This window comes from Misgurnus anguillicaudatus, chromosome 17 (genome assembly GCF_027580225.2).
Source record: "Misgurnus anguillicaudatus chromosome 17, ASM2758022v2, whole genome shotgun sequence".
Lineage (NCBI taxonomy): Eukaryota > Metazoa > Chordata > Actinopteri > Cypriniformes > Cobitidae > Misgurnus > Misgurnus anguillicaudatus.
The window spans coordinates 11,780,996-11,805,146 of NC_073353.2; the positions used below are offsets into that span (position 1 = coordinate 11,780,996).

The following is a 24,151-nucleotide window of genomic DNA, read 5'->3' on the forward strand; positions in this document are numbered from 1 at the left end:
GGTACTTTCCCCAGTTACTCACCTTCATGCCATCTCTGGTGTAGAAGATTTCTTCTCAGCTGAATGTGAATATAAATATTTTTGTGACTCAAAACCATTGTTTTACTTCAGAAGATACTTACACTGAAAAAAATAAAGGCGGGATTTACTTTAAAATATAGTGCATCATTTTTGCATCTATTTTTTAAAGTACGTTTTACATAGAATTTCAACTAAAACTTACTTAAAAATATAGTGTATCATTTTTGCATCCACTTTTTAAAGTAAATCCAGCATATTATTTTTTACAGTGTAGTAACCCAAAGGAGCTGAAGTCCAATCCAAACAGAGCCAGGATATTCATTAAAATAATTTAGCTGAAAGTCAGAGCCTATACATCTGATGGTATGAGGATGAGTAAATGAGTGTTTTTATTTTTGGTGATTCCTTTTAAAAAACTAGTGCATAATTAATGCAAAAAAAAAGAAAAAAAAAAAACATTTTTATGAAGTATTTAAGGGATAGTTCACCCCAAAATGAAAACTCTGTCATCATTTACTCACCCTCAAATTGTTCCAAACTTGTATAAAATTTCCTTGTTTTGCTGAACAAAAATTAAGATGTTATAAAAATGGTCTGTAACCAAACAGATCTGAGGCACTATTGACTTTCAAAATAGGAAAAAATACTAACATTTTTTACAAGTTTGGACAAACTTGAGGGTGAGCAAATGATCAGAGCAGAATTTTCATTATTGAGTGAAGTATCCCTTTAACTGCATTTGTCTAATTTTGTTATAAGATTCTCAAATAAAGCATTTTTGTATGTTTTACTATTTTGGGAAGGATTAGAATAATGCTAAGGTTGAAGCCCTTTTATCCATTTATGTTCACTCTAAAAATAGCTGGGTTATTTTTGACCCACAATGGGCAAACACTGGACAGAACACGTGCCGAGCCAAAAACCACCCAATTTGTTGTTATGCAACCATGGGGTATAATAACCCAGCAGTTGGGTTAAAATAACCCAGCATTGGGTCAATTTTTAACCCAGCACGTGCTCTGTCCAACATTCACCCACCATGGGTAAAAAAACAACCCAGCCATTTTTAGATACAAGATACAGTCTCTTTGCATGTATCAAGTACAAATTGAATTTGTTACTCGGACACTAACTGACAAGACGGAATGCAGTGAAACAGACATGCTGTCAACAAAATTGAAAGGTGAGCAAAATTATTTAAATAATTTAGAGAAGAAAAATACTAACCGCTGAAATTTGGTTTCCTTATTACCAGTTACTTTCATTTTTACTTGGAAATTTTAAAGCACTATTCATACTATTGAAAACTATACTAGTCAACATTTGAAGTGGATCAAAAATGTTTATCAAAGAGGTCCTAAGACAACTTTAATAAAAGGTTTTGATCCACTTAAAATGTTGACTATTGTACTTGCAGGCTACATGCTACTTTTGTCATTTAATTTGTTATCCACCTTTAATAAGTAATCACGGCTCGACAAAAAGACTGCCTTGTGGCCCGGGAAAGTTGATGGAACCGTCAATTGCCTGATCGGGCCAAAGCTGTGTCGTCACAAAAGTTTATCAATTGCACATGTAGAGCTTTGACAATTTAAATAATCAAGCCCAAGAAAACTCAATGCAGAGAGAACTCAGTGGCCCTGCTTGGCCCTTCACTGAAAAAAATGATTCATTGAATTGAATCAATCCTTCCAAGGTAAGTGGCTGCAATCAATCCATCCAAGCTACATTTAAACAAAAGTTTTATATTTTATTTTACTTTACTGACCTTTTTGTTTAAATGTAGCTCAAATAAACTAATTGCAACCACCTACCCCAAAAAAATCGATTAAATTCAATGAATCGTTTTTTTTCAGTGTTGTTTTTAATGTAAATAAATAATAAAAGGAAATAAAAACACTGCTTTCTATTAACTAATAATTTTTACTTTGATAAGGATTAATCTATAGTGATTTATTTTATTTTTGATTATTTTATTATTTAATTTCTGTGCCTGAAAATGTATTTTAAAAAACCCTGAAACACTGAAAAAAATTATTCATTGAATTTAATAAATTTTTTTAAGGTAAGTGGTTGCAATCAATTTATTTAAGCTACATTTAAACAAAAAAAGATTAGTAACGTAAAATAAAATATAAAACTTTTGTTTAAATGTAGCTTAAATAAATTGATTGCAACCACTTACCTTAAAAAAATGTATTAAATTCAATGAATCATTTTTTTCAGTGAATGCACTATTCATTTATTTTGTTTTGTAGGCTATTTGATTTATTTAGTCTATTAATCATAATTTTATATATTTTTTATATTACTACTTACCCTTTAATTTAACAATATGTGACCCTTTCTTTAAAATCCAGGCTAAAGTCAATTTAATTATGAGATTAGGGGCATTAAAGTTTGATTTCACTCATTACTTTCTATTTAAATTTCAATCTTTGACATGACCTTACTTAGTCAGTATTAAAGATGTTAAGGTTATAGCATGTTATAAACAGTAAATCACACACACACAAAAACTTTAGCTGGACTTTCACAGACTGGGTCACATATTAAAAAGTTATAAGAGGTAGGCTAGTAGTTTTTGGTTAGATAACTAGGCCTATATTATTTTGTCAGGGCATTTCTTAATGTTGATAGCACTAAATAAAGGAGTGTATTTTGGATTGCATGCAGGTTGTCGTTAATAATTGGTATGGTTTCAAAGTTGGTAGAAAAATTGATAAGCCACTGAAATTTGGATAACGTGACAGCCCTATGAGCAATATTTTTTTCCAAGCATTTCTAATCATTTTAGTTAAGCCAGAGTATAAATAAACCAGATATTAACCATATTTATTTAGTAGATTTATATATTATTGAGACCTGCCAGGTTTGATGCCTGGTAATTTCAGCGTAGATCACCATGTGTCTTCTGGTGAATGGCAAATTGTTTCGGTAATAAAACAGAAGCATTCATTTTTTTCTTCACTCCTGAGTTGCATTGCTACTCTTTATTCTGGCATCACACAATTTCTTCCAGTTGTTGAGCCCTAACACATATCCTGAGTGCCAGTTCTCAGACCACGCTTATTCATGACGAGACTGAGAAGGGACTGATTAGACCTGCCCTACATATACGGCCTAGGGTTAGTCTAGAAAAAAGAAATTAAAAAGGAAAATAAATATATACAACAACTGCATTGATTTAAGGGCATAATTAAGCAAAGCATGCAGGTCAAAAACAAAAACTAGATCTAAAATCAAAAGCTGTGTCTTTTGAAACTTCTAGGTACAAAATGTCCTATCAGTAAAACCAATCACCGCATGAAATACCTCAACAGTTTGCCAGTGTGTTGATACTGAAGGGAGCGATAGTGAGAACACTCCTAATGCCACAACAGTGCAGTTTCGTTGAGGGAACTTGGAGTGAGTCAGCAGTGTCTATTTGGAATGCTCTCCCCCTTTTCTAGGATTACTTAAAAAAATCAAGTCATTTCGAATTCAATAGCTGCAAAACATTGAGATGTTCTCTAGAATTCTGCGGCAACAGTTTACAAAATGCATCTTCATTTCTCTTGTCATCATGTCACTTTCATAAGGTCAAAGGTGACAGATGATTCATAAAAGAACATAGTTTTATCATATACTGGTAAATTCTGCAGGCGACATTGTGAATACAAGCAGTTTCTGTAAGTCTGAAAGTCGCAGGATAAAAGATGAACACATGTTATAAAGGTGTTAAAACAAAATACAGGTCTAATGTAGTATAATGCAAAGCCTGTTGATATTTTTTTATTCTGCTTTCCTTTGCTACTGTACTACCTGGACCACACATTTCCCTGACAAACTTTTGGATTGAGGGCTTTGGCAAAACAATAAAAAATATTGTTTTTTTAATATATTCCGAGCACAAGCAGCAATAATGCATTAAATTGTTACGTTTTTTTCATAAATTATCTGCATACATTGCCACATTTTTGATCCAAGCTAAACTTGCCTAAGCATGTTGTTGACTTGTTTGAATATGCTGCTTATATCAAGTGATTGTAAAAATTGTTCATTTCAACTGGATATTTTATCTGTAACGTCTTTACAGTTTCATTATATCAAAGTAAATAAGAACAATGATAGAGTGAATATACACATTGGTAAAGAACAACTCATGGTTAAGAACGTAGTAAAAAGCTGAACAAGTGAGCACCATGAGGTTCATGTTTAATGCTCAAAGATTTCAGGTCAGGCAAGTGTGGAATTTGTCTCAAAGGAAAAAGAAATAAAGTGAATAACAAGTGGCCAAAAAAGGGATAAAAGCACATTTTAAAGAACCCAGGAATGTTGGAGACTTGAATAAGTTGAGGATGTAACATTCAGATAGGATTGAATGGCTGTAACCATCTTTTCAAGCATGATTAGGAAGGTGAGGAAGTCCTTGGAATAAGCCGTAAACATTACATTAGCGTGATCAGTTTTGGGACTCCAAGTAGGAAGAAAGATCAATAAATTAGATCACTTGTGTTTCAAAGTTGCAGCTGATTCAAGAACATTTTCAAATTTGAACATTTGGCCAAGGTGGGTATTGGTGGTACGACTTCTGACTTTTCAAGACGTATCTGTGAGAACTTTCAAGATGATGGGAGGTAATTTAACGCCACTTTTACATGACACGATGTAGTAAAATGTTTTCCTTTGCATTCTTGAATAGGTTACATACACAGGACAACGTTGACAAAATCACTTCGTGACATCACCGTTTTCACAGATTTGCGTTTTTGTATTTCACATGAAAACGATGTAATTTTCAAAAACTTGGATTTTTAGAACCCTAAAACATGCCAAAACATGTAGAAAGTTTACCCATTTTGGTTTGAAAATGTTGACGTATAAACGGCCTCTAAAAGATTAAGTTAAGAAAAACAAAAGTCTTCTTTTTGTTAGAATCAAAGCACTACCTTTTGTCCAGATCCCAGCAGGCGACAAGCACACAAAACTAAGAATCCACTGCAAATAATTTAAAACGCATGTTGTGATCTTCATGTTTGATTTCAGTCCAGGAGATCGTGAACTCAGAACTTGAAGTAATATGATGATGTCCTTATCAAGAACAAATACATCAGAATGGAGTGGGGTTCCTTCACCAACTCTTGAAGTAGGAAATATTCAAGACATAAGTTGCTTCTCCAGGAAAATAAATAACAAGTTTGTTGGTCTCTCAGGAAATAAATAGAGGCTAGTGGAGTTCAAGGAAACAGATAAAATATCCAGTTTTCTGTTGGGTAAAATATCAAACACAACTACTTTTGTACTTTTTTATATGCTGATAATATGGCAAAAAGGATTCTTTGTGTTTATATGCTACTCGTTTGAACTTAATTCTAATGCAAATAATTTATTAAAATGTTAAAACGGAAGTTTAAGGAAATGTTTGAAATATTTATATTAGTTATTTAACTAAACATGTACTCAACCTATTAAGATATCAAGATGGTTCCAGATAGGATTTAGTAATATGAAAGCAACATAAACAAGAAATAAAACTTTAATTTTAAGACATAATACGAATCCAAATTTTCTTTAGGATTTGGAGCAAAAGTTAAAAAAATAAAAACCCAAAGCCCTCTCTCCTCATAATTTCCTATGTATGCCTTACATATAAAATCCTTTTATTTAAGACCTTCTGTTCTGCTTTGATACGTGAAACACTACAGCTGTCACTGGAAAATACTTTCTGCTTTAATCCTGCCTGAAGCCTCAATGAATGACACTACCACTTTTAAACCTTTGAAAAACTGCTCATACTGCCATAATAAAAATAAACATCAACAATCCTATTAGTCTGGTTGCTAAATGCACATTTCATCATTGTCTCAAAAGCATTTCAAACAGACAATAAAAACCCACATGCATCAATATACATAACCCTTATTTTCCCAAAGCCAATATGTTTATCCTTCGCTATTATAAATGCCACTTTTTTACCACATAAATTACCTCTATCAGACACTGTTATCACGTAAAACTTAAACATAAGTATGTGGGTATAATGCGTGGTGTCTGGACCTTAAGTTATATATGAAGAGCTCAGATGCAGAACCCTCGAAGTTTGTCTGACATTTTTTCTTGTAAATTTCTTGATTTTGCCAACAAACGGTATGTTTTGCCATGACTAAGCAGATTGTAAGTGAAATTATTTGATGAACGCATAAAACGTGTTCGGCTAATATCATTATCTCATTTTTGACTGAGGTGGCATTTAGAGGCTTTTGCATCTGTGATCCTCATATGCATGTGCGTGTCTTTTAGTATTTAGACATTTTGTAGATTAACTGGGAGTAATTGGATTGTTGTAGGTTCCACAATTTAGCAAATCTGATGCTCTGAAATTCTGGACACTTCAAAATTTTATAGCAAATTTGCCCCATGTTACAAAATACAGCTTATTTAGTCACGGCAGTACACTGAATTTTGAAAAAATATGTAATTGTAAATTTTATTTTACACGGGGCAACTGTCTTTTATTATAAACAACATTACCCTACTTTAATAAATGACATTAGGGTCAATGACTTCCATGCATATTTTTGTGACCAGGGGCATTATTTACTATAAAACTGACTTGATACGTTTGTGATATGTCATTTAATTCTATAAAAATTCTATATTTAATTTAAATACAATTTTTACTCATGTTTTCATATCTCAAACTTGTAAAATGGCCGGTGGGGCAACTGTACATACAAATTAGCAATTTAAGACAGCTAAAAATGGTGTTTGAATAATTAAAATTGTTTTTTATTCTTTTGTGGGATTATGTTGTAAAACATTTCCTATAAACAAATTTCGTTGTTTCCTATAAACAAATTTTAGTTGTTGGGATTTTAAAATAATTGGAAAAACTTTAGTCCAACAATTTGCATGTTCTAAATTGTCAAGGTAGTACAACCACAATCATGGGTCTTTTATTAAGAAGTGAACAAGTATAAACAGTAAATGTGGTCTTTATGTTCCATGTGGTCTTTATGTCTGAATAAAAAGTTTGTAGATTTCTCTCAAATCAAATAAACTACTTTAATATAATGGGTAGGCTGGTACACTTTTTTTGTGTCAGGTGGTACAACCAATGTAGAACTAGATAAATTGCCATTTTATCATACACGTTTTATTTGTATTTAAAAAGTATATTTATTTAAGCTTATACCAGCATCCAAGAAAAAGTCAAATGTTAAATGTAAATTCATTGCATAGGTCAGGTGGTGCAACCAGAAAGTCAAAGGGTGCTATTAATGTTTTTTAATAATAAAAAAATGACATTTAAGATTAATATTTTTAACAAGCTAATAATTTAGCTAATCATTTTAGTTTTATTAAATGCAAGCTATAAGGTTGTCTATAATTGTTGATGTTGATATATATATACATTGTCCTTTAAAATTTCGTTGTTTTACACATTTCAAATTAATTCCGGTATCAAATAAACAAACAATCAGCATGATACAGGGAGCCCATTAAAACTTATCTGCCAAATAGACAATGATTGGTTGTACCACCTGATATTTTTTTAAATGGTGATATCAAAAATATTGTAAGAAAATAATAATTAAATTGTACTGAAATGTTTAATAAAAAAATTGTAAACACGATTCTGACTCTAAAATATATTATAAAAAATTTGTTTTGAGGAGCTTGTTTTGTCATTGACGTATTAATTTCTTGTTTACAATGTAACCATATGGCATTCAAATAAGCAGAAGAAAATCTGATATTAAATTTGTGTCTATATTGTTTTGAAGACCTATTTATTCTTCAGACCAAAGGCATTCAAGAAACACATGCAAGCACACCCATTTATCTGATGTTCCATAGAGGACATCACATCTTTAGAAATGTTTGACTAGTTATCATTTGTAATAAATACTCTTTAATTTGTTAATACCAACATAGTCAACAGGTATTTACTGGCAGTTCAGGAACTAATGGAAAAAATATGTGCCTCTGAAGAACATCAGATCATTTTCGATTATGTTTAACATCAAAGTATGCTTGAATATATTGGCTATCCCAAGTGGCATTTCTCATTGTCAGGAGATATGAAGTGTTCCTAATATTTTTTTCCACCAGAATGAGGAACAAGAACACCATCACTCAACAGTGAGTGCTGAACAGTTTATTCAAGTTGTAAAGACATGCCAAAATCCCCATAATATGTTTTTCTTCAGAACAAAATCTTAGGATGGGTGCCTTGTTTCAACCCTCTGGAGATGTTCAAACAACAATAAACAGTTTTATAAAAATGTCTCAGCAAAACAGCCAACAGCAAAGTCTATAACAAATGCTGTACAAGAAAAAACTTGCAGCTAATCTAAATTCCCGATAAGCATGTACAGTAGCTCCACATATTCATATCTGCACAGATATGTGGTACTGCTTTTTTTACGTCATTCAAACTCTCATGCATGTTCTTGGAATAAGTTAAAGTGATCTAAAATATTTTAAGGCTCTCATTAAAAAAATAAATTACAATAATTATTCATAGAATTAATTACTTTAAAATTAATTGTTAGGGCTGCACGATAAATCACGTGCGTTGGTCACGCACATCTCGTCAGTAATGCCGGTTCCTTGATTAGTAGTAAATCACCATCAGCGGTTTTCAGATGGAGCAGCTTTAACTGCACAGAGCCGTAGTTCACTGACAATAGGGGCAATTTCGCATATGTATGTGACATGGCCCAGCTTGTCAGGGAACCACGGCTCCGTACAGCCAACGTCGCGCCATCCGAAAGCAGCTGTCGGCGACTCAACACCAATCAAGGAACCGGCACCACCGACGCGATGCGCGTGGTATCGCATGCGATTTATCGTGCAGCCCTATTAATTGTGTATCAAAATTAAAACTGAAAGCCACACTGTAAAAAGTGAAAGTTGGACTAACTTAAAATACTTCAATTGGCAACACAAATAAAAAAATTCTTTAAAGCGTAACTAAACCCCTGGTCAGAGCCTGACTCCACCCACTGGCAATATTTGAAAAATGAAAGAAAAGTGGGCAGATCCCAACAGAGATAAATGGGACGAACTAAGCTCGTACCAAGCATGTGGTGAGATCGTAACAAGGGCGTGGTGAGCTTAAACCTGCTAACGAACTTACTTTTTGGACCCAACATCCAGTAGGAAAATTCAACTGCAGTAGCCACCGTTCAACCTGAAGAGGGCAGCACTCAGACGTTTTCACACCATATATTGTAGTATATTGAAACACTTTATATCCAAATGTCAAAAAACTTACTAAAATCAATGAACAGCACTGATAAAGCATCATTCTTGCAGATCATTAACTAAAAAAAGTTGGTTAAGGGTTTAGTTACTCTTTAAGTGAAAAAGAAAGTTTGAAAAGGGTTAAATAATTCAAGTGTTTCAAGTAGATCCAACTTTCACATTTGCATACACCAATAATCATAACACAATTCTGTAGCTATCTGTGGGATATTACTTTTACATTTATGCATAAAGTTGAGATTGTTCGCCAGTTAACTCTTTCCCTGACACTTCGTATCACCTCTCAAAAATGGATAGGTTTCTTAAAAAAAAAACTAAATTTAAGCAAAAAGCTGAAATAAGAGCGATCCTCAAAACAGCCCCTGGTGGATAATAGCGGAAATACGGATTGCCGGAAAACTCGTAATTGGCAGGGAAGCGTTTTCTCTTAATTGACCTGTTAACTCGTCTATTGCAGGGAAAGAGTTAATAGAATGGTACATTATTTCATTAGTTTATGATCAAGCCAGAAAAAAATACGCAAGTGTGGTTCCTCGAGAGAAAATTCGCAGATCATAAGCAAACTTAACTCCACCAAGTGTAGGATTGCAATTACATTATGTCACAATCATGTGTCTTTATATGATCTTTTAAGGATGTGTGTGAAGACACAAACTGTATTTTATTTAATCTGTGTGTAAAAATGGCACTTGATTTCTCTTTTTACAACTAGAAAAAGCTTGATTGGTAAACATATTGATATGATATATGTTTCTCTAACAACTAGGGGTGATATATTGGCCGATTATGCTTCTCAATGAATTACGGTAAAAATGCCCCTACATCCAAAACCCAGATGGTGCTCTTGTGCAGAAACTCAATATGCGCCGCAGGAGAACCACCATACATACACACTCAACTCCTGGAAATGTGTAAGCATACACTGTAAAACTTTCTGTAGAAATTACAGAATTCTGGCAGCTGGTTGCCAGTAACTTACTGTGATGTTACATTTATGTTATTTACTGGCAACAGTTTGTTCAAAGTTAAATGAACATGAAACATTTTCAGTCTTAATCTTTTACAGTAAGTTACTGGCAACCAGTTGCATAATTACAGCTACTTTTTTACAGTGTATATTTATATTGCGTTTTTTCCAAACCTTTTCAGGTATGTTCATGATAATACAGAATATGTATAATAATTAAATGTTTGACGAGTGTTTGCTTTTTCAAAATGTTTTAAACGACTCAAACTAACAATCCATCGATAAGGACTTACTGATCAAAAGCCATAGTACATGAAATAGCTGTGAATAATATTGGCTGTGCGATTCAAAAGAGTGATCAACCATGTATTATAGTGTATAGCGGCATTTATTGTCGCATCCCTACTAATAACCATGAAAAATGTAATGGTAAACATTGGTAAAATGATCTGTCTGACCAAATGCTGAGACATTTTGAAGACAGCACAATTGTTCCTGACACCATGGAGTTAAAAATTGTCACCTATCATTCATTTCTACTAACAAGAGAAATGCCCCTTAGCAGCCAAGAAGAATTTAAAGCAAGTCGTTGTTTGCTTTTGAGCTATGAGGAAATGTGCAAGAGTTGGCAACCTTGTATTGAAAACACATTTTAAATCAAAAATATGAAGGAAACAAAAAGGATATGTTACCTCTGCACTTCACAGGGAATTATAGAAGACATGATAGAAATCATCAAATTACTGAATAAGAATACATTTCACATTTAGCCAAAACCAAGCCAATACCACCAAATCTGGTAACATTGAAGAAGAACTCCATCAAAGCATGTTTCCAAACTTCCAAACATGAATAGATTCTTAACAATAATATAATGATTGTACTGTTACTAATGGAGTTACTTTAGTTTGGGTGATCAAAAGTTTACATGTTCAGTGTTAAATCAATCTCATATATCAGTCAACGCCAAAAAGACAAAAGCTCTCCTGTACTGCATTGTAAAAATTAAAAGTTGGATTAACTCAAACATTACTTAAATTGGTAACACCTAAAATATTTAAATATTTTAACTTAAAATTTTCACTTAAAATAAGAGTTCAATTTTAGACGTTACCAATTCAAGCAACTTTTCAAGTAAATCAAACTTTTACTTTCTACAGCTTGTACTGTACTGACAGTCTATTAAAAGGGATAGTTCAGCCAAAAATGAAAATTATGTCATTTACTCACCGTCATGTTGTTCTCAATCCTGGTCCTCGAGGGTCCCCTCCCAAAAAGTTTTAGATATCTCCCCATTTAACACACCTGATCCAACTCATCAGCTTGTTAGGAAGCTGTTTCTCAATACACATTCTTCAGCAATCTTGCGTCCTTGTGTTCTCGCTCTACGTCATCAATAATCGTCGAAGTTCAATTCCAATTCTCATGAACGCAAGTACAGAGGATGCATGAAAATACCTGGATGTGTTCTTGATATCGAGGATGCATCGAGTGCAGACTTGCGCACTGAAATCGCTTTACACCCCAGAAGTCATTGGGGCAAAAAATGACGGAGAAAGGAAGTGCCAACAATTTTTTTATGTCGTCTTAACGACAATAACACAAATTTGCTTGTACATATGTATATAAATTGAGACGCTGGTTAAAGTAAATGTTTCTTTGTAAACATTTTAAGTATTAAATTATTGCTGCCTCACGATTAGTCGCGACCAATCGTTTGCAGAACAAAAGTTTCCGTCCACATTACATATGTTTGTGTACTGTGTACAATAATCATGCATAAATACACACACAGAAACGCATGTATTTAATTAAGAAACATATGCAATGTGTATATACATGTTTATATTTATATATAATTTATATTATATATAAATATTTTTTTCTTTAAATTATACATGTATGTGTGTGTATTTATATAATTATTATACACAGTACACACATATATATCATGTAAACAAAAACCTCTATTCTGCAAACGATCAGCTGTGACCAATCGTGAGGCAGCACTATATTAAATACATAAAAAGCTAATTTAATATTTGATCTTAATTGAGTTTCTTATTTTAGATTATATTATTATTTCTTGAAAAGGTGTCTGAAATTTGTACGTATTTGCCATTACTAAAAGACATCATAAAAATAAAATAATGTACATATTAATGCAGATAATGATATGTTTGTCACTTTATGATTGTTGCGTTGTTGAATCTGTGGAGGTCAGGTGACCAACAGGTCTCAATTCTCACACAGTCGCACATATCTCAATTCTCACAAGTGCGTTCTGTGTTCTATTAACCTTCTGATTTCGTTCTTCCAAGGTCACCTGGCAAGACCTCCACGAGAACGCAAGTCCATTCCTTTGTGTTCTTGGAATTGAGAAACAGCCATGTTTACCGTTTTGGAAGGAGGCCGATTAGTTGAATCAGGTGTTCTAAATAAGGAAACATCCAAAACTTCCTGGAAGGGGGTCCCTGAGGACCAGGATTGGGAACCTTTAGGATTTTGAATACAAAAGAATATATTTTAATAAACGATGGTATCCGCACACAGTTGACGCTATATGTTCCATAGTAGGAAAAATGGATACTTTGGAAGTCAATGGGTACCGTCAACTTTCTGCTTAATACAATCACTCATCAAAATATCTTCTTGTGTTCAACTGAATAAACAATTTTTTTTATACCCAATGAGAGTGAGAAAAAGATGACAATTTTCATTTTTGGGTGAACTATCCCTCCAATATCACTTTATCAATAATTTTTTAGGGAAATTTTCCATAAATAAGATAATAAAAAAAGTAGCAACCACCTTAATATATAGCTGTGACTAATACACCGCCAGTTGTAACCCTCATGAACAACTTTAATTTTTAGCAATAATTGTCAATATTGGAGACTAATCCTATTGCTTTTGCTGCCACATCAAACCTAACATTACCTTTAAGTAAGGTAAAAATCACTGACAAAGTGGTTTACAACTGTGGCCCTGGTGACCCAGAACACTTCAAATTTGGTTTGGCTCTCTTATCTGAAACCAACCAGGTTCAGTTGATTAATCTTTTCTATAAATAATGGCAAAACACAACAAAGTGGCGTGGGCCCTCAGGACAGAACTTGATACCTCTGTATCAGTGATTTTCTCACACTTAAGGGTGATGAACCCCAAGACATGAGAGAAACAAACCAGCTGACATTCATCAATAACACAGTAAGGACAACATGGCCAAGGCTCAGGAAACCTCATTAAGATTACATAACTGAAATGAACGAGTGGCTTGTTCTCATATTGTCTTGGCAGTGGTAGAAAAGTAGTCTCTTGTTGAAGAAAAACATCTTTTTGTGGTTGATGGAGCCCTTCTTAAATGAAACACCAGTTGGGCATTTGTATAATTATAGAGGATAGAGAGAGATACAGTTACTTTAAATGAGCTCTGAGCAGCATTTAGATAAGACTTACTCTGCCTTGGCTCCCTGGACCAGAAGGGTGTTAATGCAGTCAATGCTACCAGCACGGGCCGCTTTGTGGAGAGGGGTTTCTCCCACATAGTCCTACGAAAGAGATGGCAAAAAAGACATTGAGGAAGTCAGACAACTCTGTGGCTAATTTCAGGCATACTTATTTATCTACTTGAATAGGGAAAGACTAAGCAAGAATATTTTTGAGTAATGTGTTACAGACTGGACTTGGGTCTAAAGCGAAATGCAATGAATTACAAAATATACATCATATCAGTACAGCAGTGTTTCTCACAGATACGAAATATAGTTGTGGTGGTAGCTGGTGATAAAAACAATCATTATTACCCAACGACAAAAAATGGTCTACCATACATGTGACACAAGACAATACTTTAATTCATTGAACCATTGCATTAATTCACATTTTAGTTCAACTCTCAAAGCACCACAAAACTATAATACAATAATAGTAAAGATGACACATTTGAAAAGATATATTAACATTGTAAGAGATGTAGAAAGACTTGAACTCATACAATAATATAGTATATTAATAATAGACAATGTAGGTCTATTTATTATAAATGGGTCTAGAGATTAGAAATGTGATCGTTGTTATAACTAGCTTCCTCCACTTTCTGTTAAATAAAGAAGCAGCAGTAAGCGCCTCTCTTTCTATTCCTCTCTTGCCGATTAAAATAGCTTAGATCCCTCATTATTTCAGATTCAAAAGTGTATTTGCTGTCACTGTGAAGGGTGACTTTACATTACAACTTTGCCTTTTTATATCTTGAGTTCTTGAATAAGCAGCTATAATTGCTTGTTCAGCGCAATGGGCTTGACATTTGCATTGCTTATCTGCCATCATCTCTTTTGAGCAAACATTTTAGATTTAAAAAGACAGTTCATTAATATTATTATTATTAAAAATGAGTGAAAGAAAGTGCAGCATGTGGGCATGACTTTTAGAACAAGAGCCAGATGTTATCGCCATTGAAACTGGAGGCACGCTTGAAACTGACTGACTGTGATCACGGCCGGTCGTTCTCCAATCGACTCGGGTTTACACAAAATGTTAATCAGACCCGGAACCTGAAGTTATTGAATTGGGAACGACCTGGACCTTACTGACCATTTAAAATATAGACCCAGAACCGGACGGGTACCGGGTTCTACGTGAAGACCTTTAATGTATACAACTCTGCTCAAGTTCAGAAACATGGAAGGATACAATGTGAGACAGAGCTCACTTCATCTCACACCCAATTCATCGAGAAGCAGTGAGCACGCGCACGTACACCGAACTCTTTGGGAGTCACACACAAACAGTCATAATGAAAGAGTGTCATTATCACGGAAGAACAAATAAGAGACAAAATCTGATGCTAAAAATACTTGGGCGGTTGTTAATATACCTGGGCGGCCCGCCCAAGTAAAGTCAATGTGTGGGAAACGAATGAGTACAATAATTTTGTCAGAACAGTCGTCTTATTCCAACATTCAATTATCTTTATCAGAAAGGTTCATGATATTAAACAGATCTCAGAACACTTCACAAATTTCCTTAAGTAGATAAACAGACTCTTTTGACAAAAAAAATGGTTTGAGGCATCAGTCTGGGATTATTTAGGCCAGGGCATATACAAAAGACAATAATATTCCAAAAGTAAAGCACCAAAATTTGACAAAAATCAAACAATAATAAATATTCTTCATTCAGTTTTATGCAACAGAATACGCAATCAAAAATAACAGCTTTTTAATTTAAATAATGAAAAGTTATAGAAAACTATTATACGCAATAGAGTAGTAAAGTAATGTAGCAATTTAGTAGCCTTGTTAATACTAAATTTAATGAAAATACACAATAATTTGAATAAAGACAACAGGCAAGACATAATAAAAGCGAGCATCTGTTCTCTTTATCATCAGTTACCCAATTAACATTAAACAATATATTTGATAGGCAGAGCACCACTGATTTTCCGTTTACAGTTTCTGTCGTTTTTTAATTTTAGCTGAAAACCAATAAAGCCCTTTTCAGCCAAAGATTTTCGGTAGACGGAATTTTCGGTGCATCCTATTGGGTGTATAAACGGTTTCAGCAGTAACAACATAAACATGCAGCTTTTGTGGAAAACACGTAACTTCCGGTAAACTAAATAACAACAAAGTCCCTTTAAAATAGTTTATTTTTATAACAAGTAGGGCTGCACGATTCATGCTAAAATGTGAAACACGATTTTTCTCCATTGGAATTGAGATCCCGATTCTCTCACCCGATTCTCTTTATTTTTTACAAAAACATGTGCCAGAGGACTTTCATTATAATAACGTGTCTTAAAAGTCTCTTCCTTATTTTAGACCCCTTAAAATTTAGAGTGATTAAAAATGTGTTAGCTGTTAAATAGCACCTGTGCTTTTTGTACTATCAAACTGGCCGAACTTAAAACTTTAAAAACACTAAACCTTTAAAAGACTAAACAATCAATATTTTGAGCCATCAGATAGAACGCAGACATGTTACAATGTTCCCCTCGTGCTAAAAACCCTTTCTTGTGGCGGTGACACAGATGCCATTTCTCAATCTGAAGGCTGCAGCCTCTGGATGTCGCATTTCTAAGCTGCGCATCATAAAGACTAATTTCAGAATATTAACAATTAACTTTATAAAGTTGACTACTATTTTTAGTTAAATATAAATTGTTGCAGTATGTTTATGACTTGCGAATGTAACCCTCCGTTAACTCAAATGAACCAGGCTTGATGACGTATGCACCCTGCATATGCGACCTCCGTAGGCTGCAACCTTCCGATTTAGAAATGTCGGGAGGTAACTAATTTCCTTGCCTTTTTCGAAACCAATGTTGTTGCATAACTTTCTCCGTTGCCACCAGGATTTTCCACAATGACGTTCAGTTATCCTCTTTTTTTGTGAAAACTGCCGCTCCAAATCCACCATGTAAACGACACGTCACGCGAGTAACAGCAGAACGCCGCAAATGAGATGAGAGAGGAGAGAAACCATCGGGTCTTATTGGTGAATGAAATGTTTCAGGATCAAATCTGTTACCCTACCTTTAATTATGTCACGAGCTTTCTCGTGTAGGTGAAATGCTGGCAGTTTCTCAAACAAAACGCCGCATCCCTTGGAGGTCGCATATGCCGACTGCATACTTCATAAAGACTGTCTTATTACAGAATATTTACAATTATAAAGTTTACTATAAAATTAAGTTAATCGTAAATTGTTGTAATATGCTTATGACTTGCGAATGTAATGTTCAGTTAACAGAAATAAACCAGGCTTGATGATGTATGCAGCCTGCATATGCGACCCCCAGAAGGATGCAGCTTTCCGCCTGAGAAACGGCCACTGTCAGCATAAAGTTAAGTTTCTGGACGTTTGTAAACTCAAGTTACTTTTAGGCTATTAGATTATCTAATAATCATGGCTAGCCTAACTATAAGCAATAATATGACAACCAAATACAGCAAATCAATCCCCACTAACTAGCAGTGACAGTGCAATCTCTCGCTCAACATCATCATTTATTTAGAGCTTGTGGATCAGCCAGTTAGGTACTCCCAACGGGAGACCTGAACTCCTCACCCTGCCAAAAAACTCACAGGAAAAATTATCCAGTGAGCATCACCCAGCGGTTTCAGCAAAAAACTGTGATTCATGGGAGAAGAATGTAGGTCAGTCTCACGCCCAGTTGGTTTTCCATTAAGCAGGATTATTCCAAGCAGTAAAAGACAAGACTGTGGATAAGAGATCAGTCGAGGGGGCGGGTGATGTCCTTAAATGATTAATGTTGATTTGCCTGAGCAAAGGGGATGCGAAACAGGCCTATATTTGGAGAACAATAACACATCGCTGGTTACGTAACCATTGGCCTAGTAATCTAATTGCTCTGCAGTAAACACCAATGAATGGTGTGGGCAGAAAATCTATGAAAAATACAAAAAGTAGTGTTCATATGGGAATTCTGCATCATACACTTGAGGAAAACCTCAATACTGCTGCAATATCCCATGAACAATGGGATACCATCATGCAGGGCCTATTGCCTCAGAATGAACTCATTGTGGTTAATTCAGTCTGATTTGTCATAGAAAACAATAGGGATGGGCGATAATTTGCATACAATATCATGCACATCTAGTCAATGAAGCCGATTTCGTGATTAGAAGTAAATCGCCATAACCTGCTTTCAGATGGAGCGGCATTTACTACACAAAGCTATAGTTCACTGACAATCGGGGCAATTTCGCATTAATTATCATGGATGATCGCGTGCGATCATTTTTAGGCCTGTATTGTTTACTTACCGTAAAACTTCAAATAACTTTTATTTTCCCTAACCTATCATCTAAAACCTGTCTAAAAGAGACAGGCGTCTATAAGAGACAGGCTTTTAATTTAATTGTTCCAGCATGACAGCAGGAGGTTACCACATATTACGTTTTATTTTTAATTTGAATGTGTTTAACAAATTAGTTTGTGTAATAACAACAGTCTTAAATTATTGGCAGTATAAATAAAGCAAACAATGATATGTTTTTTATTGGTTGTTGCGTGAAATCTTACCCAGATACAACAGTGCTATTTTCTGATTGGCTATTGTGTAGCCTCTTTCTCTTTTTTTTGTATTGGCTCGCTCGACTAGAACTCTAGGGAAGACGGGCTTGATAGAGAGAGAGAGCAGTGCGGCCAGATACATTTTGGGCGCTGCAGCATATTAAATATGATAAATAGTGTTTCCGCGTGAGAAATACAATGTGTGGCGGGAGTGCATGCATGATAAAAGACTGAAAGCCCGGCTATTATCAGCGGCCCCAAAACACTACCGGCCCACCGGGAAAAGTCCTGACTCTCCCGATTGCCACTTCGCTACTGTCATCATCAACTCAATCCTGGCGACGAAGCTTGTTGTGTTGTCATAGTGATGAGTAAAGGAACGACTGCGTCTGTCACGTGACATCTACCGGTAAGCAAAAAAAACTTTAGCGTGTTCAATCTGCACCATAGAACTGTCTTAAACAGACTATCTGACGGGTTTTAGAAGATTAAATATAACCCGAAACTAAAAAACAGACCAGGCCTTTATTTGAGACAGGCGTTTATTTACCCAAACCTGTCGTCACACCAGGCGTCTAAAAGAGACAGGCGTCTATTTGGGACTCGGCTATTATTTGAAGTTTTACGGTAAGTCAGTTTTTATTGTGGATTTAAAAATGACTGTTTACTCTACCAATCGTTAATAAAAACTTTGAATATTAGAATAATCAATAGTGACATCCCTAGAGCAAATAAAAAGCTATATTTGAGGTTAAAAGAATAATAAACGTTCGCCTGCAGAGTATGCAAGTCAACTTTTTGGTTCAAAAGTTACCCTCTAGAAATGATCACTCTACCTCACATTGTCTGTCTATCAAGAACTGAGTTTTTGTGTGACTAATAAACATAAAAAATGTATTCAAACAAGCCTATCCACTTACTAATGATTAGGGGGCAGCCCTATTAACAACCGTAACAACAATGGCGGCCTACAGCGATCTCTTACCTGTCTGTTTATATCAGCTCCAGCCTGCAGCAGCCACAGCAAGCACTGAGGATGACCTCCGAAGGCAGCAATATGAGCAGGTGTCTGAGCAAAGCGAGAGGTCATGGAGTTCACACCACATCCTACATGCACCAGACGCATAACACAATCCAGCTGAGTGACAGAGAATACAAGAAAACATTTCATTTGTGGTCAAAGCCAAAACAAATATTAACAAAAGCAAAACACTATACATGGTTGATAGTAATATGATTAACCCCAAAATTGCCAATTTTAAAATGAAGACTTTTTTTACACTATAGTTGTGTCCCAATTAGAAGGCTGAGACCTCTGAAGGCTGCATTCCAATTCTGATTGCGTCACAACAGCGCTACTGAAGGCCATCCCAATTTGAAAGCTGATTAAAATGCAGCCTCAAAAAATGCGTCCTTCTTTTGTCGAGCCGCAAAGGATAGAACAAATAGATCCTTCACAGCCTAGCCTGGGGTCTCCAACCCTATCGTCCTGCAGACTTCAGTTCCAATCCAGTTTCTACACACCTGTCTGTAATTATCAAGCAAACCGTATCGCCCAGAGTTAGAAAAGTCCAAACATACCTTTCTAATCTCTGTGCGCACTGTGACTCTGCCTGACGCAGCCCCCGCTAGCTTAGCACAAAGACTGGAAGTAAATGGCTCCAGCTAGCATACTGCTCCCAATAAGTGACAAAATAACGTGAACATTTTCCTATTTAGGTGTTGTAATTTGTATAGTCACAGCATGTACAAATAACAAGGTCATATGAGACACAGCGATCTTTTAACCGTTTACATACTGGGAACTATTTTCTCAGAAGACGAAGCACTGCTACTTAGGCGGAGTGATTTGCTCGCAGCACCTGAGAAGCCCCCGGTGAGGAGCAGAGAGTTTGGTCAAAGTTGTGCAAATCACTCCACCCAAGTAGCAGTGCTTCGCCTTCTGAGAATATAGTTCCCAGTATGTATACTGTTAAATGATGGCTGTGTCTCATATGACCTTGCAATTTGTACACTGTGTGACTATACAAATCACAACCTATAAATAGGAAAATGTTTGCTTTATTTTGTCACTTATTGGGAGCAGTATGCTAGCTGGAGCTATTCACTTCCAGTCTTTGTGCTAAGCTAAGCTAGTGGGGGCTGCCTCAGACAGATACGGTGGGGGATACGGTGAATAAGCTAAATTCCCAAAATGTGGGCGTGTTTTTTCTTTAAGGCTTGTCCTAGACCTATCTCAATTAAAAATAATTTGCACTAACTGATCTTAAAATATGCCAGTGCCATTGATTTGTCTCAAGATACATACAAATTAGGGCTGGGCAAATTTTTTTATTTTTCAATTAATCGTGTTTTTTTTTACGTGGTCGATTCAAAAACGATTCTCAAAAGCCACAAATTGATTTTTTCCATTTTTATTCCCGCAAACATTGAATGTAAGATTAACGTTAATCTAATTACTAGTCTTCTCCACTAGATGTAACCCTCTTTTTTACCTTGCGCAATGTTACCAATATAATATTCTATATAATCTACGTTCATAGAGTTGAATCGAGTATAAAAATTGACCCAAGAATCGAATCGATTTGATAGCTTGTGAATCCAAAACAAATTGATCTGGAACATCTAAATCGATACCCAGCCCTAATACAAATAGCATCTTTTTCAAATGCATGTTTATAAAAGATGCTTAAATGTCTTTATTTAACTAAGGCTTAGTCCTGGCCTTAAAGTTAAGTCTTGTCTGTGAAACCAGGCCTTAAAAACTTTAAATAAAGTGTGCATTTTGCAAAAAAATATTTTTGTCTTGTTTATTTAGTATTTTTGTCTTGTTTTCATTACAAAAATCTAAACATTCTTAAATCAAGATGTATTTTCTTGATGAGCAAAATGACCAAAGAAAATAAGTCTAGTTTTTAGACAAAAAATATACAAAACATAAACAAGAAAAAAAATCTGTCAATGAAGAAGTAAGAAAAAAAATCTTGAAATAAATGCACTTTTTTCTTAAACACTTAATTCAACAAAAATGTTCTCACCCCATTGGCAGATATTTTGGCTTGTTTTCAGCAAACATTCACTTAAATTATATATTTTTATCTATAAACTAGACTTATTTTCTTATGACATTTTACTCATCAAGAAAATATATCTATAAATATATAATTTTTAGACTGAAAACAAGACAAAAATACTAAGTAAGAAAGTCATTTTTTGCTAATTTTGTTTTGTATTAGTATTTTTCTGTAATACTGATTGACCTTACTTTTGTAAGGTTTTTAATTTCTAAGGTAATTTGATATGCTTTTTAATCTCCATTAAACGAACCAACAAGTTATGTTTTGTAAAATAAAATACTTTTTTTTTTGGTTTCAAATTTATTAGAATGTCTCTTCTGTGTCCCGCTGACAGGTGCGATGGGCGGGAACAGCAGGTAACGCAGCTTTTATATAGAACTTTCATTGCATCCCTCAAAGGATCCAGCCTTCGAATAGGGGCACAGCTTATTTATATTTTTTTATAGAATCGCTGTCTGAAGAATTTGCATCTGACACCAGGAGAAAAGAATAACATGGAATGCCTTTACTGTCATAACACGTCTGTACAACGAAACCATCTGCATCAACAAGCAGACATGCTCATCAGCCTTTGCCAATGGGGTCAAAGTTTGGCTGGTTAGCCAGTCAGCCCCTGCTGGTAGAAGTTAATACTTCACTATTCTGGGAAGCATCTTTCTTCATGATGCCCATTTTTGCAATTAAAAGACAGTTTACAATACAGTGAAACTTTTTTTAGAAATGTCATTTGCCATTTTGCATATACATTTATTGACTCTTATTCCTGCAAAATCTTGAATTTCTCCCTGCAAGTGTAAACTGAAAGTGTAAGGAATTGTTCAGACACTCCCGCGCTCTAAAATATTAAACACACCCAGATAAAGATCACAACACAGAGAAAGTGGGAGTGGCACAACAGTCGGGAGAGATTTATAGCTTCCTCATAACTACTTTTATGAGTCATCTGAGATTATTTTGATATGAAACAATTAGTGCACTGAAACCCCATTGATTTTTCTTTCCGTACACACAACCTGTAATAACATTAGTCAATGTATGTTGGTCACCAAGTATTGGATATGTCAGTCAAATGTGCTAGCTGTTGATACTATTACTAATGAATTATTTTGCTAACCTTGGTCCTCAATTGAGATGCAATACTGACAAGCATCCCCCCTTTTTTGTGGAGATAAAATCATACAATGCTTAAGATTCACTTTCAACACAGATTTTCAAAAATAAACATTGGTTGGTTATATCATTTTGATAACTCTTGCACATCTTGCATTTCTTCTGGTTTGTCAAACTCAAGAAATCCGAGAACACAACAGCTACACAACAGATAATGTAACGAGAGAGAGAGAGAGAGAGAGAGAGAGAGAGAGAGAGAGAGAGAGAGAGAGAGAGAGAGAGAGAGAGAGAGAGAGAGAGACATTACTACACTTACAAGCATCGAATCTTGCAACCTACAACGATGTTATGTACACTGTAATAAGTAATAGTTTGATTAACTTATAAAAAATACTTCAATTTGGGAACACCTTAAAAAAATTCCCAACTTTAAGATTTTATTATTTAAATTGTTATTTACGACCCATGTCGAAAACCGATTGATTGCTAAACTTTGACAGTCATTCAAAAAACGTCTCACATTAACTTCTAGAGTTCTTTGATAATTTTATTGTTTTGTTTTTAGCATCATCAACACAGGTTTCACTAGCCGAGCCTGTTAAAACCTGACATAGGATGGAAGCCAAAAAAGTAACTTACAATCAAACCAATCTGTCTACAATAAACGCACTCGATGCATGTAATGTAAATGTAATAACACGTGCATTGACCTGATCTAACGATGTGGTTCTTCGCTGTGTGATTTGCAACTAAAATATAATCGATATAAAACTTTATCTTCGATCTTACATGAAACAGCGAATTTATACACAAATGCATATAAGTTACAAATAAACACTATGCTTGTATTCGTAATCAACAAAATGCAAAAAAAAAAAAAAAAAAAAATTCGTCTAACACTTATTTTTGTGTACACTGTGTAGTGCATGTTTTGTCTCTGCATACGCGGCCGACCGCAATCCCTCTCATTACATTAATAAAGCATAATTTGGCTGATGACGCACAATGCACGTATGCACACTGACTAGACATTAACCGAATAATTGCATTACAAGTTAAGTAAGTTACCTTTCCAAAGTGTGCGGCCCAATGTAAAGGTGTCCAACCGTAAAAAGAGTCTTCAACAGAGAGCTGTTCTGTGCTACAGTGGAGAAGCGAGCAAAGCGCGCCCACATCTCCATCTCTGCACGCGCGATGAAGAGGAAAGCGAATGTTAAGCACCTCTTCACTCGAAAATCCAGACTCCAGCCCCACCGACATTAGTGCAAGACAAAAATACCCGCCTTATAAATGCGTGGAAACAGGAATCGGCGCCGAAAATAATGGACTCGACGAAATATGATCTTATTAGATACGTCGTGGACAACAAACAAAGCGCATACAAAAAAGAGGCGGCGAGACGCACGGCGTGCCGTGCTCACATACACACAACTTGCGCACTCGCGCAAGGAAAGAAACTTCATGTGAGGATCTCAGGAAACCAGGAACGGGCACATTGACACATCGGACGGGAGTCACGCATGCCCAGTACAATAAAATATGTCTCGAAACCAGAAACGGATGACTTGCACCTGGGATATGGAGTCAGGCTTGAATGTGCTTCAAGGCCAGAAACGGATATTTATGATGTTGGATTGGATTCGCGCATGCTCAGTACAATATAAATGTCTCAAAA

At 35.1% G+C, this 24,151-nt stretch overlaps 1 protein-coding gene across 1 annotated transcript in view; it reads right to left on the reverse strand.

Annotated features, from left to right (window-relative positions):
• Window positions 1-24,066, reverse strand: part of ankrd10b (ankyrin repeat domain 10b) — a 32,240-nt gene extending 8,174 nt beyond the window's left edge. Inside the window, exons 1-3 of the mRNA XM_055215191.2 lie at window positions 23,545-24,066; window positions 19,275-19,427; window positions 13,703-13,794 (exon numbers count right to left, since the gene is read on the reverse strand). Coding sequence (XP_055071166.1) covers window positions 13,703-13,794; window positions 19,275-19,427; window positions 23,545-23,736 — 437 coding nt within the window. The 5' untranslated portion in view covers window positions 23,737-24,066. The remainder of the gene's footprint in view (window positions 1-13,702; window positions 13,795-19,274; window positions 19,428-23,544) is intronic.
• Between the last annotated feature and the right edge of the window lie 85 nt (window positions 24,067-24,151).